Genomic DNA, 17,105 nt, shown 5'->3' with positions numbered 1-17,105 from the left:
CAAGCTGTGGCTCCCTGCCACCGAAAAAAAAAGAATGGACAAAGCTTTTCTACCACAGCATCTGCCAACACAGCCTCAGGTCTCCTGGAGGGCTTATAAACTGGGAAGTGTGGGGGCACTATCATAATCACTGTTATAATGATTGTTAGAGGCAGTTACTATTGTTGACGATGTGTCTGTTACCAAATCTGCAGGCATAGACTTTTATACAATGACCCATTATGAGGTAGACAAGGGAGCCCACGTGCTGTCCACTCTGAACTGAGCCTGGAGAGTTCTTCCATCCCAGAGCCCAAGGATGAGGGAGAGTTTCAGGGTCACCAAACTACAACCCTGGGCCACTTGTTTAGGGCGATGGCTGGGTGATGAGTGCAAACAGGGTTGGTGAACGCACGGGTCCTAGGGCTCCTTAACCAGCTGTTTCCAGTCGGCACTTTGTCATGGATTCCAGGCCTCACTGCCAGCTATCGCTGGACATCTCACTGTTCCATCGTGTCCTCACCAGCACTCAAGTCTTCCCCTTCACACTTTCTCCTTCTCAGGCTGTGTTCCCTGATTCAGTTAATAGCACTGCCAAGAAACGCTGAGGGGAGTGACCAAGGGGGCCTGACTGGAGCTCGGATGCTCAGCTCCACCATTTACCAGCTGTCTTACTTGAGCTAATTAATCCTCTGGAGCCTCAGTTTTATAGTGTAAAATTAGGAAATGCATAGTGCTGTTTGTATTAAAACTAATCAACAATTTGTGGTTGCTTACTCTGTGTTAGGACAGGGTTCAAGTCCACATGTGAGACCTTGGCTCTTTTTTCAAATTGTGGAAAAATATGCATTACATGAAATTTACCATTTTAACCATTTTTAAGCATACAGTTCAGGGACGGCAAGTACATCCACATTTTTGCACAACCATCACCACCATCCATCTTCTGAAATTTTTCATCTTGCAAAACTGAAAATCTGTGCTTATTAAATGTGTGTGTGTGTTAGTCACTCGGTCATGTCCCACTCTTTGCAATCCTATCTACTGTAGTCTGCCAGGCTCCTCTGCCCATGGAATCCTCCAGGCAAGAATACTGGAGTGGGTTGCCATTCCTTTCTCCAGGGGATCTTCCAGAACCAGGGATCGAACCCAGATCTCCTGCTTTGGAGGCAGAGTCTTTACCATCTGAGCTGCTGCCGCTGCTGCTATGTCACTTCAGTCGTGTCCGACTCTGTGCGACCCCAGAGATGGCAGCCCACCAGGCTCCCCCGTCCCTGGGATTCTCCAGGCAAGAACACTGGAGTGGGTTGCCATTTCCTTCTCCAATGCATGAAAGTGAAAAGTGAAAGTGAAGTCACTCAGTCATGTTGGACTCTTCTCGACCCCATGGACTGCAGCCTACCAGGCTCCTCCATCCATAGGATTTTCCAAGCAAGAGTACTGGAGTGGGGTGCCATTGCCTTCTCCAAGCCTTATTAAATACTAACTCCCTATCCCGCTTCCCTCCCCCCAGCCCTTGGCAACCATAAGTGAAGTGAAGTGACTCAGTCATGTCCGACTCTTTGCAATCCCATGGACAGTAGCCTACCAGGCTCCTCCGTCCATGGAATTTTCCAGGCAAGAGTACTGGAGTGGGTTGCCATTTCCTTCTCCAGGGGATCTTCCCGACCCAGGGATTGAACCCGGGTTTCCTGCATTGCAGGCAGATGCTTTACCATCTGAGCCACCAGGGAAGCCTGGCAACCATAATTCTATACTATTTGTTCCATGACTTTGACTCTAAGTACTTTATATACGTGGAATCATACAGTATTTGTAGCTTGTGTCTGGTTTATTTTACTTAGCATACTGTCTCCAAGGTTCATCCATGTTGTGGAACACGTGAGAATTTCCTTCCTTTTTCAGACTGAGTGATATTTCACTGTATGTACATACCACAGTTTTGGGCTTCCCTGATAGCTCAGTTGGTAAAGAATCCACCTGCAATGCAGGAGACTCCAGTTAGATTCCTAGGTTGGGAAGATTCCCTGGAGAAGGGATAGGCTATCCGCTCCAGGATTCTTGGGCTTCCCTTGTGGATCAGCTGGTAAAGAATCTGCCTGCAATGCAGGAGACCTGGGTGGTTGGGAAGATCCCCTGGAGAAGGGAAAGGCTACCCACTCCAGTATTCTGGCCTGGAGAATTCCACGGAGTTTATAGTTCATGAGTCACAAAGAGTCGGACACAACTGAGTGACTTTCGCTTTCACCACAGTTTAGGGGCTTCCCTGATGGCTCAGCAGTAAAGAACCCGCCTGCAATGCAGGAGATGAAGGATACATGTGTTTGATCCCTGGGTTGGGAAGATCCCCTGGAGGAAGAAATGGCAACCCACTCCAGTATTCTTGCCTGAAAAATCCCATGGACAGAGGAGCCTGGGTGGGCCATGGTCCAAAGAGCGGCAAAGACTTGGGTGCAACTGAGTACATACCACAGTTTAGCCATTCATCCATCAATGGACACTGGATTGCTTCCACTCTTTGGCTATTGTGAACAATGCTATCAGACCTTGAATTCTTAAACCCAAGAGAAAACCCAAGTTTTCTCTTCTGTGAGGTGAATATGGCTGAGTTACTTCTCCCTCTGGCAGAAGCCCAGCTGCAGCTGGCTCAGCATCTCCTAAGACCCCTACTCCACTGGAAGCCTCATCTCCCCAAGCAGGGATCATGCCCCCTCTTTCCACTGCTCACCTTGTAGCTGCCCTCTCTGTCTTTGAGAAATAGGTGGACACGGGCCCCTGTCAGCAGGTTTCCTGCCCCAGGCATTTCTGGACCCCCACAGAGCTTTGGCCAAGGACTTGTTACTTTGGAAGGGGTCCTTGTTTAGCTATCACCAACCATTTCTACTTCTAAGCTGGGCTGGAAGGGAGATGGGAGAGGTCTTCCACCCAGTTCAAGTCAAAATCGGAAGCGCTTTGCTACCCCACCCAGACCCCAGTGCCCTGCTTAAGACCAAAGAGGACATTTCCAAGACTCGAGTTTCGCCTCCAGCGGCGCAAGGAAGCCGTGACTCCTGGCTGTCCTGCCTCAGCCCCTCCGGGTGAGGAGCCCAGCTCCGCAGCATCTGCGCCTGTGGAGGGAGAGAACACACTACAGCTCCCAGAGTTCTGCGGGCTGAGGAGGCGGTCCCCATCCCTCGCGGAAGAGTTGGACCCACCAACCGGAGCCCAGAGCGGGGCTGGGGGCGGGCAGGGGCGGGGCCGGGGGGGAGGTGGCCGGCGAGCGGCGCCTCTGGGTCAGTCGCGCGGGGAGCGCGGGGTCCGGAGAGAGGAACGCGAGGAGGGTGCTGTGGTGGCGCCGCACGCGCTCTCCGGGCCATGGGTAAGTGGCTCTGCGGTGCGTCCGGGACGGGACGGGACGGGCGGCCCCTCGCGAGGGCGAGTTTGTGGCGCCCGGTCTTTCCCGGCGCTCGCGGCGGTCGGTGCTGCCTTGGGGGGCGAGCGGGGGCTGGGAGTGGACTCGGGGGCGAGAGCGCGGGGAGGTAGTCTGGCCCGGGACGCCCGCGTCCTCCCGCAGCGAGCCGGAGCCAAAGCCTAGTGTCGGGCGCGCGCTGTTCGAAAAAAGGAAAGACAAAAAGTTTTGGCGGCCAAGGGGCTTCCCGGGCGTTTATCTCGAAACTCTCTTCGTCGTCTCTTGACTGAAATTTACCAAGTCCTGTACGGTTCTGTCATCCCACTTCCTGCTGTGGTTTTCAATCTCGAGCTGGTCTCAGCTAATTTGTTGTGACAGCTGTCCGCAGCAGTTCCGTCTGCAGTACCCCCGCCCCCCACCCTCCCCTCTCCCCTCCCCGCCGTCACATCCCGGCGGTTCTCAGAATCCGCCGGCGCCGCCGAGAAGGGGCACCGGGTCCGCTGGGCGCGCGGGGCGCTTTCCACTGCGGCCGCCGTTTCCTGAAAGTGACTCTGCGCTGGTTTTGAAGAACTTGCTCAATGCATTTTGAAGAATCAACTGTTCCTCTTTAAGCCGAGAGTCGTACTGATCCTTCGGCGGTTACCGGCTTCTTGACCCCGACCCTTTCTCTTTCTCTTTCCTCTTCCCCTTTTTCTTTTTTTTCCCCGTAGCCTCTCCTCTTCTTGTCTCCTGTCTACCCTCCTCTGTATCCTCCCACTCCCAACCCCCGGCAGGGAAGAAGTAACTGCCTTCTTTGATCCGCTCATCTTTCTCCTGTGTCTCTTTTCTTCTCTTGGGGCTACAGAAGGGACAGCGTGGCGGACCCGCGAGTGATGGGGGGCGGGGAGGGGGTGGAAAGCGGAGACGCACGGGCTGTGAGGAGAGAAGCGTTTGGCTTCGCGCTCGCTCAGTCTGAATCGCTGCCTCGTCTCGGTCCTTGCGCAGAGTGTTCAGGGGGTGCGGCCGCGCCGGCCTCAGGCCTCCAGCCGGACGGACGCTGGGAATAGGGGAGGAAATCGCCCGATGCCGGACCCCCAAGGGTTCAGGGTGAGGGTCTGGCGGCACTGTACTGGCCAGACCCAGGGTCCCTTTCTTTGCGGGGTCGTCAGCTAGCCAAGAGAAGTCCGCGGAGCTGAAGGGAGGATAACAGGTGCTTCTTGCCCCAGCTGGAGCACCAAAGTTGGGGGTGTGGGGTCTGTGTCCAGAGGCCGTGCTAGGGCAGAGATGGCAGCTAGTGGGTTGGGTCACCAGGGTGGAGTTCCACAGCCCCAAACCCTGGACCTCGAACTTGGAATGGCAGAGGTAGAAAGGACCTCACAGAATCAGCCCCTCTCTCTGAGAGGCTTACAGTCTGAGAAACTGAGGCTTAGAGACCAGCCCTGGTCTGACAGTGAGGACAGTTTAGGCCTCTGAGACCCTGCCCCTCTCGCCCTTCCCAATGGTCTCCTGTTCCCAGGTGGGAAATTGACCTGGGATGGCCCGCACCCACCTTGGACCTTGCTTTACCGGCTGGGCTTCGAGAGCCACTCTGGGAGAGCTCTACCAGGAGAAAGAAAGAAGAGTGTCCCAGGCGGAAGTCAGGCAGCCTTCCTTGGTCCTGGCTGTGCGTCTACTGTTCACCCACGTCTGGACACACCGCCACCCAGCCTGGTTTGGTGGGGACACAGGAAGCAGTACAGAGATGGAGCTGTTACTTTTATCACCAGATACCACCCAGACTTGGAAGGGCAAGACAGTGGGGACTCAGCCCCACCCTGGATCGGGGTCTTTCAGGACCACCAGATCCCGGGGGTCTGGGAGTTGGTCATTTCACATTGTGGGGTGCCCCACACCCCCTCCTTTCTACACTCAAGGCTGTCACTTTGGCCCCAGCTACTCCCCAACCCTGGCCCCTCTTCCCTCCCCTGAGATACAGAGGCAGGGCAGGTGGGGGCTGCATGTGTCCAGGTTGTCCGTCTGTCCTCCATGCTGGCTGGAGCACAGCCCTGGGCAGGCCCCCCTCCCCAAACCACTGCTCCGCCAGGCAGCTGACTCCGAGCTGAGAGGACTGGCTGCTTCAAAGGTTGTCTTTGTTTCAGCTCCAACTCAAGCCAAAGAGCAACTTAAGCCAACAACCTCAGGCAAGAAGGTGTGGCGAGTCTGCCTGTTGTTATTGAGGCCTCTGTTACCATTATTGTAGTAATTGACACGGTGCTCCCAGTGGGTGACTTTTCATGAAAGGAAGTGTCGCTTCCTTTCCATCACACCGAGAGTGAAGAGGCGGGGCAGGAGGGGGGTGGCGAGAGAGTGAGAGGGAGAGAGAGAGTGAGAGGGAGAGAGAGAGTGAGAGAGAGAGAGAGAGGGAGAGAGGCCTTGAACTAGGCGCAGCCCAGCTCCTCTCCATCAGTGGTCATGCTTATGAAGCAGCTGCAGAACTCTAGGCACTGAGACACAGCGGAGTGACAGACCTCAGATCTCACACACACACGCATGCACACACACACACACACACACACACCCACAGCACCTGTGGTTTTTTTGGGGGAGAGCCTTGTTTCTCGCTTCATTCTGCATAGAACATTGGGCCCACTGGGTCTAACAGACCCCTCTTATAGGTGGGAGAACGAAGTAAAGGCCAGAAACCTATGTGGGGTCAGAGCCCCCTCCCCACCCTTCCTCCTGCCCCACCTCGTCTGCCTTCAGCTTCTCTGGGAGGACAGGCCCAGGTTCTTGTGAGCACACTAACAGGGGGGCTGCAGTGTGACATTGCAGGTCCCCTGGGGAGAGACGGCCAATTTGCACCCTCTGAGCACATACAAGGAACCTGGGGTCTCGCTTTATTATTGTTTAGTTGCTAAGTCGTGTCCAACTCTTTGTGACCTCATGGACTGCCAGGCTCCTTTTTCCATGGCATTTCTGGCAAGTACACTGGAGTAGCTTGCCGTTTTCCTTCTCTGGGGGATCTTCCCAACCCAGGGATCGAACCCTCATCTCCTGCATTGGCAGGTACATTCTTTACCACTGAGCCACCAGGGAAGCCCTGGGGTCTCCCTGCTCCCATTAGAAAACTCTACACCTTGGAGTCAGTGTCTTGAGACAGGGATACCGCACTGGTTGCAAATCCCAGCTTTGCCGCTAGTAAGCTGTGTGACCTCAGTGTTACTGAGCCTCTCAGATCCTCAGAGCTTGTAATATCTGTTAACTGGGTGCTGGGAAGATGTAGTGAGCCAGTGTTCAGAAGTGCCCAGACCAGGGGCCTAGGAGAGACTGGTTTCAGATGGTGAAGTACATAGTGTGGAGGTGGGGGGGTGGTGGCTTGAGAGCAGGGGGGCTTCATTTCAGGAACTTCCTCCTTCACAGCTAGTGACTGAAATTAACCTCTTCACTGCCTTGGTTTTGGGTTCGAGGGTTAAGCTTGGCTTCCACAGAGCTGTGGAGTTAAGCAGACTGCTGGCATCACTGCCTTGGTTTTGGGTTCGAGGGTTAAGCTTGGCTTCCACAGAGCTGTGGAGTTAAGCAGACTGCTGGCACAGGAACGGCCATAGCCACGCTGCTGCCATGGCTGCGCGCTGCCCGTGACGGGGCCGGGCCACGTGGCCGGGATGAGGGGCACCAGGCTGGGGAAGGAGGGTGAAGACTCTCCTCACGTCCCTCATCCAGGGCTGCGGCCCAGGTGGGCGAGAATGGAGGCCGGTTCCCCCGGACTCGGCCGCGCACAGAGCACAGAGACAGAGTGTTTTCCCTTTGTGGCTCTCATCCCCGTCTCTGCTGGGGTCAAACAGCTCAGATGGTGACCTCCTTCCCAGGTGACGCAAGTGCCCAAGTCCTGGAGATTTCCCTAGGAGAGCGTGGCCCCCTGCAACCAAGCAGGAGGGACCAGGGCTGCTCTGTCCCTGTGGCCCTTAATTTGGCTGCCCTCTCAGGCCCCTGGGGAGTTTGAAACCCTGAAGCCCCTGTTTTTGTTTAGGCATTAAGTCCTGTCTGATTCTTTTGTGACCCCACAGATTGTAGCCTGCCAAGCTCCCCTGTCCATGGGATTTCCCAGGCTAGTATACTGGAGTGGGTTGCCATTTCCTTCTCTAGGGGGTCTTCCTGACCCAGGGATGGACCCCATGTCTCCTGCATTGGCAGGCGGGTTCTTTGCTGCGGAGCCACCAGGAAACCCTTGGTGCCCCGTGCAGGACCTTAAGCCGTACTCATGTTGGGGGAGGGTGGGGGAGACAGGCACCATGTCTTTTAAATTTTCCCTGGTGATTCCAGTGGGCCCTGGTCCCACCACCTTCTTTCCCTGAGGCCCGCCGATCTGCAGGAGGGTGCCAGTGAGAAGCCTCGTCACAGGAACAGGTGGAGAGAGTCCTTCGGAGCTGAGCATTTTCCCTTCAGGAAAGGAGGGAGAGAAGTTGTGAAAGCAGAGCAGAGAAGGCAGGAAGGGAAAGGAGAAACGCTGGGGGGACAGAGGCGTGCCCATTAGCTGAAGGCTTCAGGACTCACGGAGAGTTAGCAAAGGACCCAAGTGTCTTTCTTCCCCCCACCCCTGCCCCAATTCACAGAAGGAAAGAAGGTGCAGAGTTGCCCAGGGCCCGGTTGGAAAGGCTTCCGTCAGGGATGGGAGGGGTCAGTGATTAGTACCCAGTTATTTCTGGAGATTGGCTATGTCTCCGGTGATCAGGAGCCAGCCTGCAAGGACGGCCCAGGCCCAATTAGCATTAGGCTCAGTTTCTCTTCCAGGCTTATTTGGACTCCCCATCGAAGCTTGTGGATGTTGGTGATAAGCACCACAGCCTTAGTGATGGCGAGGCCAGGGCCCGGGACGGGTGGTCAGACAGACCTTGCTTTGAATGTGGTCCTCCAGGGAGGCAGGCAACTCAATCTCTTTAAAACGGGATCCCTCGGGGACTCACTGAAAGAACATACATATGAAAGGGCCAGGGACACAGAGCTGAGAACCTGCGTGGCACTTCTGTGAACAGCCGCCCAAGGGGACACTGTCCAGCAGTCAGAGGTCTACGGCTCAGGCCCCTGGGTATCGCTGGCCTCGAGGGTCACTCTGCTGCGGGTTTCTTCTTTATTTTTGGCTGCGCTAGATCTTTGTCACTGCACAGGCTTTTTCTCCAGTTGCAGTGAGCAGGTTCCACCGCGGTTGTGGAGTGCAGGCTTCTCACTGTGGTGGCTCCTCTTGTTGAAGAGCACAGGTTCTTGGCTGGACGCTTTCAGTAGTTGTGGGTCCCCCGCCCCCGGCTCTAGAGCCTAGGCTCAATAGTTTTGGCTCACAGGTTTAGTTGCTCCACAGCACGTGGGATCTTCCCAGACCAGGGATCGAACCCGTATCTCCTGCATCGGCAGGCGGATTCTTTACCACTGAGCCCCCAGGGAAGCCCAGGTTTCTTGTTCTTAGTTTCTTTTCTACCTGGGACAGAGGAGGAATCTTGCAGGTTCCCAGCAGTAAGGATTTTCTGAGCTGGAGTGAACCAGGACAGTTCATGGAACATGAACAGAAAGGAGGAAAGAAAGGGTGGTCTCACACGGCCAATCACCTGCTGCGTGGCCAGAGCGGCTTCCAGTGGCTACGTCTTTGCAGCCATCAACTCACAGGATGCCCTTAGGAGAACTGAGCTCCTGGCTCCTCCCTGCCCTCCATCAGGTTGTTGTGGGGCTCAGACAGTCAAGAATCCACCTGCAATGCAGAAGACCCGGGTTCCATCCCTGGGTTGGGAAGATCTCCTGGAGAAGGGAATGGCTACCTGCTCCAGTATTTTTGCCTGGAATATCCCATGGACAGAGGAGACATTTTTCCTTACCTGCCACCTGCTGTGTGGGGGTGCTGGGCGGCCTCACCAAGCTGTCAGGAGGCCAGCTAAGCCATGGGCATCTCAGTCTGGATGGCCCCATCTGTATGGCGTGAGGAGGTGAGGATGACTAGAGGGAAGTGCTGTGCTTGGCTGAGGGCTGGGAAGGGCCCCCCACTACCTGCTTGGGCTTGTCAGGTGAGACCTGAAGGGTCACCAGGAGCCATGAAGGCGAGGGGAGTATGTGGCCTAATTAGGGGCAGTTAGGACTCTGCTGAGCTTCCCAGGTGGCACTAGTGGTAAAGAAGCTGCCTGCCAATGCAGGAGATGCCAGAGACGTGAGTTTGATCCCTGGGTCAGGAAGATTCCCTAGAGGAGAGCATGGCAACCCACTCTAGTATTCTCGCCTGGAGAATCCCATGGACGGAGGAGTCTGGTGGGCTACGGTCTCCGGAGTTGCAAACAAATCAGACATGACTAAGCATGCACGGGATCATGAGGGATGCTTAAGAAAAGCTTGGCTGCTTCATAAATGGGAACTTTCTTCTTGGTAATTTGTGGAGGGTCTATGGTCCCAGCGGCCCCCATGGTGCTTTGAGGACCCACAAACATGGGAGCCTCCGCAGCTCTCTTAGCTCCCAGTTTGGCTGAGCCGCTGCAAATACTCTCTGATGTGGAGAGGTGGGGTTTGGAGACAGTTTCCCTGAGCACCATGGCCCCAGCCTCCTCTGACTTGACCCCAGGGTGACTTAGGGTCTCCTTCATAGTTTTGGAAAGAGGGCTAAATGGAGTAAGGAAAACCGGCAGGTGTGGCATGGGTGGGGCTTTGGGAGCGGCAGAGTCAGGGGAACCCGTGTGGTTTAGAGGCCGCCTGTGGCAGCTGGGCACCACAAGCAGAGGGTGGCAAGCACTGACCCCCACCAGGCCATTCGGATGCCACGCTGCCCTCCTGCCACCCACTCCTCTGCCAGCATCTCATGTTCTCACTCTCCCCTGCCCTTTTCCCCCAGCACCTCCGGTCAAAGGGAAAAGGAAGCAGTCAGAGGAAGGGGAGCCCCTAGACCCACCAGTGTCTCCTCAGCCCGATGGTGAGCCGAGGAGCCAGAGCCCCGTGCGCCTGGAGGTGAGTTGGGCCACCCCTCCCCCACTGGGGGCCTCTTTCCTGCCCCTTCCCTCACCCTGCCCCACCTGTGTGCAGCCTCCCAGGTGACCTTGGAGACACCCTGGAGATGTGTTCCCTAACCCCCCCAACCCTGAAAGAGTCCAGAGAGGGGCACAGCCCCACTGTCTGGGGCCTTGACTGGGCGCTGGGCAGACGGGAGGGCTTGCCCATCACCTCTGGCTGGACTTTCAGGCTTGGTTTTCACAGCAGAACCCTTTTATTGCATGAGGCTGGCCTGGAGCCCTGATCTATGAGACAGTAAAGCTCTGTTCTACAATGTTAAGCTGCACGTACGTCCTTCTGTCCCGTAGTGAGATCGGCGCTGCTGCGCTGACCAGCACAGTCGCAGCCATTAGCCTCTGCATCAATGCTCTTTGGCCATTTGCTTCGGAGGCACAGGCTGGAGGGAGCTGCAAATGGGAACAGGTTTTAACAGATTTCCTGGAGTTCAGAGAAGAGGAACAGAAAAGCATGTTCGTTTGAAGAGCAGTGGTCAGAGTGCCTCCGTTTTGAGGCATGGCAGTGTGTTCCAATTTCATAGGTAACGTGCAAGCTGGCTTGTTTATTTCCAGAGGTCTTTGATTAGTCAAAGCTACGGTCATGACACTTTGAATAGAGTATTTTTGGAACACATGGCTCTCTGCACGGTTCTCACCCTGATGATGGTTGCCAGCCCTCTCGTGTTTGGGGCCACCCCAGCTGGGACCCCAACCCCAGCCCAACAGGAGCCCCTGCCCTGAGCCACCAGCCACAGGAAGAGCATCAGGAGAAATTCCCACTGGGAGCAGAAACCAAAAGACCTGTACATTGGACACAAGGGCCCTTTGGAGCCCAGGACAGGGTCTCTCCTCCCCACGCTGAGCACATGAACGGCGGACCACGGAAGCAAGCCTGGTGGAATGGCCCCACACAGATGGAACACACCATCCTTTGGTTTGGACCACAGGGGCCACTGGGGCCCCGGGGCCACAGAGCCTGCCTCCAGGAGCTCAGAGTCTGGTAGAGGAGCTGAGATGGCGACGTGACAACCTAGAGCCAGGTGAAGAAGATCGGAAGCTTGGAGAAGGGGCAGGGCTGCTCCCATGGCCATCCCTGTAACCAGACCTCTTGGATCCTGACCTGGGGTCCTGGGCTAACGTGGAACACCTCTGTTCTTCTGACCCCAGGAACAACCTCTGCAGCCCAGAGTCGGGTGTGAGGGTCTGCTCCCTCCTCTGGGAGCCTGGAGTTGGTGGCCATGCATCTCCTTCCTCCCCAGCAGCCAGTGGTTCCGCCTTTCCGCAGCCTCCTACCAGCTGGGGGCTCATCCCACTGCCTCGTGTTCTTTCCCCAGGAGCCCCCCGAGGCAGGCAGGGAGCGGGAGGAGGAGCAGGAGGAGGAGCAGGCCTTCCTGGTCAGCCTCTACAAGTTCATGAAGGAGCGACACACGCCCATCGAGAGGGTGCCCCATCTCGGCTTCAAGCAGAGTGCGTCCCCGGGGTGCAGGCACGGGAGGGGGGCCCAGCAGGGGACCTCCATTCTGGGCGACCCCCGACGTGCCAGCCCACAGGGGTTGCACACAGAAAGGCTGCCCCTCTCCAGGCACTGGCCTGGCAGTGGGTGCGGCCAGATGTCCATCCTCACAGGCCACTGGGCCCCCAGCACACAGGGTGCGGTCTGCCCAGCCATCCTGGTGGCCCTGTCTGGGTATGTGCTGGTTCTGTGCCAGCCTGACGGGGCCATGGGGACAGGCAGCTGGCTGCCCCCTCCTCCCACCAAGACTGACAGGGGTCCCGCCCCCTTTTGTCCCCAGTTAACCTGTGGAAGATCTACAAGGCCGTGGAGAAGCTAGGGGCCTATGAACTGGTAAGGATGGCTCCTCTGAGTCCTCACCCTGCCGCGTCTCCCAGCACATCAGCTGTGCCCCTGGGACCTTGGGAAAAGAGGGAGCCCAGCAGACCTGCCCTTTCCTGTTGGTAGGAGGATGAGGCAGTGTCCAAACCCTGCCTTTTCCCCAGCTCCCTGTGCGCTGCAGGGAGGAGGGACCTGCCCTACCCGCTGTTCTTTGCTGTTCCGAGCAAGATCATCACCCTTTCCATCTGTCCTGTCCTTGCACTCACAAAGCGCCAGTGCTCGGGCAGCCCCTGGGAGGGGGACTTGGCTGGCTGCTGGCCAGGGGAGGCCCCTCCAACCTCCCCGCCCCTGCTGGCAGAGAAGCAATTAGAAACGGCCTCCGAGTGGGGACCCTGAGCTGCGGGGACCCCGCAGGCAGGGGGCACCCGCCAGCTGTGCCCTGACGTGGCGCCCTTGCAGGTGACTGGCCGCCGCCTCTGGAAGAATGTGTACGACGAGCTGGGGGGCAGCCCGGGCAGCACCAGCGCGGCCACGTGCACGCGCCGCCACTATGAGAGGTGTGAGGCCCCGGGCGTCACCCGGCAGCTCTGCTGGGCGGTGGGGCTGGGGGCGGGGGCGGCCCCCGTGGCTGGGGGTGTCTGTGTGCTGGTCGGGCAGGGGTGTTGGCGGTCTCGGCCGGGAGGAAGCTGGGGTGGGCCTAGAGGGTGGGAGCCTCCTGCCAGCCCGGCCCCCTGGCAACATGCCTTGTTCTTCCCCAGGCTGGTCCTCCCATACGTGCGGCACCTGAAGGGGGAGGATGACAAGCCCCTGCCCCCCTCCAAGCCCAGGAAGCAGTACAAGATGGCCAAGGAGCCTCGGGGGGATGATGGGGCCACTGAGAGGCCAAAGAAGGTCAAGGAGGAGAAGCGGGTGGACCAGGTGAGCTCTGAGCCCCATGCCATGCCTCTCAAAGCACCCCCTACCAGCTCACTGTGGCTGCAGAGCTCCCTGCCTGGAACCCCCAGAACACCCCCCTCCCCCAAGGGCAGCACCGGGCGGGGGGCAAGGGTCATAGAGAGGTTCACTACTTGAGGGCCCTCAAGTTGGGGGTACATGTGGAGTCTGAGTCCTATCTATACCCCATTTCACCAGTCCCCAAGTCCTGACACCAGCTGTGTCTGTTCAGGGGATGGGACGCCTTTTGACAGTTTTGCACGAAGGTGCTGGAAGGGCTGGCTCCCTCCTGTCCCCACGTCCCCAGGTCAGCATTGCACGGCTCACCCCAGCCCTGAGGCTTGGCCTTTTCTCATTCTAGCTGATGCCAGCAAAGACCAAAACAGATGCCCCTGACCTGGCAAGGCTTCCTAGCCAGGAGACACCCAGAGACGGCATGGAACAGCGGGGCCCGGCCGCGGGGCCCTCTCTGCCCTTTTTGGGTGCCAGTGGCTGCCCTGAGGCCTACAAACGGCTCCTGTCCAGCTTCTACTGCAGAGGGACACACGGTATCATGTCACCGCTGGCCAAAAAGAAGCTCCTGGCCCAGGTGAGCAAGGCGGAGGCCTTGCAGTGTCAGGAGGAGGGCTGTCGCCACGGGGCAGGTGGGGAGCCCCAGGCACCCCCAGCCGCCCCGCCCTTGGAGAGTCCCCAGAGCCCAGGAGGGCTGGCCGAGGACTCCAGGCACCGGCTGACACCTCTGGAAGGAAGGCAGGCCCCTGGGGGCGGCCTCTGGGGGGAGACACAGGCAGGCCCTCGCCCGTCGGCCCCCGTCATCACCGGCTGCTTCCACGCCTACCCCAGCGAGGTGCTGAAGCCTATCAGCCAGCGTCCCAGGGACCTTTTCCCCAGTCTTAAAGATAGGGTGTTGTTGGGGCCCCCTGCCAAGGAGGAGGGGCTGCCAGCCAAAGAGCCCCCACTGGTGTGGGGCGGGGATGCCGGCCGCCCTTCTGCATTCCACAAGGGCAGCTCCAGAAAGGGCAGCCTCTACCCCAAACCCAAAGCCTGCTGGGTGTCCCCCATGACCAAGGTTCCCGCTGAGAGCCCCGTGCCCCTGCCCACCTTCCCGAGCAGCCCAGGCCTGGGCCACAAGCGCAGCCTGGCGGAAGACAGCTCGGTCCACGGCAGCAAAAAACTGCGGGCAGTGTCTCCCTTTCTGAAGGAGGCGAACGCCCAGGAGTGTGGGACCAAGCCCAGGGGCCCTGACCTGGCCGTCTCCTGCCTGCTGGGCCCCGCCCTCCCGGAGGCCTACAGGGGTACCATGCTGCGCTGCCCACTGAACTTCGCTGGCACCCTGGGTCCCTTAAAGGGCCAGGCCACCCTCCCCTTCAGCCCCCTGGTCATCCCTGCCTTCCCGGCCCACCTGCTGGCCGCCACAGCACCCTCGCCCATGACTGCTGGCCTGATGCACCTCCCACCAGCATCCTTTGACGGTGCCCTGTGCCACAGACTCTGCCCGGCCTCGTCTCCATGGCATGTGCCGCCTGCCACAGCCTACACAGCACCCCACTTCTCCTTCCACCTCAACACCAAGCTGTAGGTCTGAGCCTGCCATGCTGTGTGCAGTCAGGGTCTGACCTCAGCCTGGGGTGGATAGGCACTGCCGGGGGCTCTGGCCTGGAGCCCCTCCTCAGGAGAGCTCGCCTGTGCCTGACAGGGATGGGCCCCGGGCTGGGAAGCCTGGCCCAAAAAGGCCCTGGGCAAACTGGGTTTCCCTCTCAAGATGGCAGCCTGAGCCCAGGGGCTGGGGCCCAGTGATGGCATGCCTCAGGAGAAGACATAGGCGGACAGCTCCCAGCCCGGGCCCCAGAGCAGGGATCGGGGCGGGTGAAGGGCCCTGGAGCTGTCCATGCTGCCCGTGGAAAGTCCAATAAAACACCAGTGAATACATGCAGCCCTGAGGTGTGTGTGGTGTGGACCTTTGCAGGAGCAGTGAGACGGGGGTGATCTCGTGGGCAGCGCCACCCATAGGGGAGCCAAGGAGAGGGACCTGTGCAGCACCCACTCCTGCCTGGGATGCTGTCACTGGGATAAAGAGCAGGGCCAGTGCAAACCCAGCCTCCAGCTCATACCTCCGCACGCTGTGCCCTTCGGCTTGTGTCTTCAGCCCACTGGGCTGGTTGAGTCTGGGGACAACCAGCTGTTGCCTTCCTCACGGTGCAGATTGGAGTCTGAGGCTCAGAGAGGCTGGGACTTGCTCTGGTTCCCCTGGAGTACGTGGGGGAACAGAGCTGTGCACTGGGGCGTGACCCAGCACCCTGAGCTAAACCACATGGATGCCCTGCAGCTGTCAGCAGCGCTCCTGGGGCTCAGGGTGCGAGCAGGATGCTGGAATCGCCTGCCCTGGTGCTGGATGCCAGCCTGGGGGGCTGCTGCCGAGTCTTCTTGGTGAGCCCTTCTACTAGCCTGCCGCATGTGCGGGGTGGGGACACAGGTGGTTCCCACCGGGGATGCCTGGAGGGGAAAGGGGATGAAGGGGATCAGAATCTTCACCTGGGCATCTGCCTTTTTCCTGATGCAGTTGTTCCCGGGGCTCAGACCCTGCAGCCTAATGCCCTCCTTCCTACAGGCTCTGCCTGGGGAGCAGTGTGCTCTCACCTGTCGCTGTGGGAGGGGTACCCCGTCAGAGGCACTACTCCCCGACCCTCCTCAGGCTGCCTGTTCTTAGAACCTGGGCACAGCCACCGGCCAAGCTCCATACAGGTTTCTGGAAAGGCAGTGCCACTACTGGCCCGGGTCCTGACTTCCGATTTCAGATGTATCAGCTGATGATGGATGAACACGCAGGCTCTGAAGGGATTCCCCGCTCCCTGCTGTGGGGAGACGCCAGCACAAGTAGCGGATTTCCAGCCCTGAGCTCCGCACCCCTGCAGGCACCCACGTGCTCCCATCTCTGAGTCTATGGGGTCTCCGTGGTTGACAAGGAGTAGGGAAAGGTCTGAGAACTTCCACCACCCTCCCAGCAAGTGCCCTCGGTGCTGGGCTGCAGGTCTTTTAGAGTTACATCCCCTGTGACTCCAGTGTTCTTGCCTGGAGAACCCCAGGGACGGGGGAGCCTGGTGGGCTGTCGTCTCTGGGGTCGCACAGAGTTGGGCACGACTGAAGCGACTTAGCAGCAGCAGCAGCCCCTGTGCTGGGCTGCAGGTCTTTTAGAGTCAGATCCCCTGGATATGGGCATCTGCTGTATGCGGGGCCCTGCCTGATGTGGGGCAGGGTCGCTGGGGTCCTCTTCATTTGCAAAGCCACAGCGGCCTTTTCTCAGCACAGAAGTGGGCCACTGGCCTGGCAACAGGATTTGAGCTCGGGCTGCACAGAGCTGCGACGCTGGCGCCCTCTGGAGGCTTCGCTGGGAACTACTCTGCACGGGCGTCTTCCGTCCTGAGCAGGTCCCCGGGGGGTGCGCTGCGGCTCTGCTCCGGCATCAGCAAACACTGCAGGCGAATGTGGACCTACTTCCTGGAAGACCTCTGTGCCCTGCAGCTCTGGCATGCCACCTTTCTGTGGTTTTTCTCACGCCCCGAGATTCCGAGGGGTGGGACCATCCTGAACCAGCAACTCTGAGAGATCCTGCAGCTAAGACGCCAGGCTGGGCTCCGCGGAGCGCCTGCTCGCTGGCAGGGCACCCTGCGCATTTCCTGGCGCTGCCGCCCTAGGTGGACGGTGCCGGGGACCAGCCCCGGCTGAACCAGGGTATTCGAAGGAGAGACGGCGTAGGCGAAGATCAGGAAACAATTGCTTAATTAAACGTTAATTAAGGATATAAAGAGTAATAGAATGAGGATAGCTCAGTAAAATTCAGTGAAGAAAAGAGGCTGAAATAAGGATAGCTCAGTAGGAAAATTCACTGAAGAAAAGAGACTGAATAAAATTCCAAAGCAGGGAATTAATGTCACCTACGAAGGCCGCAGGCGTCCTCCCGTTCTCCCGAAGGAGAGGAGACACTAAGGCCTCCCCGGTCGGATCTTAG

The 17,105-nt window shown here is 58.3% G+C and overlaps 1 protein-coding gene across 2 annotated transcripts; it reads left to right on the top strand.

Moving 5' to 3' along the window:
- The first annotated feature begins 3,254 nt into the window (after positions 1–3,254).
- ARID5A (AT-rich interaction domain 5A) lies at positions 3,255–15,032 on the top strand. 2 transcript variants are annotated; one of them, XM_086328197.1, is made up of 7 exons: positions 3,255–3,337; positions 10,182–10,294; positions 11,667–11,799; positions 12,126–12,178; positions 12,626–12,723; positions 12,925–13,084; positions 13,461–15,032. In XM_086328197.1, exons 1-7 carry the CDS (start codon positions 3,334–3,336, stop codon positions 14,676–14,678), a joined length of 1,779 nt encoding a protein of 592 aa, XP_086184323.1. In that variant the 5' UTR covers positions 3,255–3,333; the 3' UTR covers positions 14,679–15,032. The 2 variants fall into 2 exon arrangements, with proteins under 2 accessions (XP_086184323.1, XP_086184324.1); XM_086328198.1 differs by lacking the exon at positions 11,667–11,799.
- The last annotated feature ends 2,073 nt before the right edge of the window (positions 15,033–17,105 follow it).

Source organism: Bos grunniens, chromosome 11, assembly GCF_055505025.1.
Source record: "Bos grunniens cultivar Pamir isolate PY7600 chromosome 11, Bosgru_T2T1.0, whole genome shotgun sequence".
Taxonomy (NCBI): Eukaryota; Metazoa; Chordata; class Mammalia; order Artiodactyla; family Bovidae; genus Bos; species Bos grunniens.
This window is presented reverse-complemented; position numbering and strand designations above follow the sequence as displayed.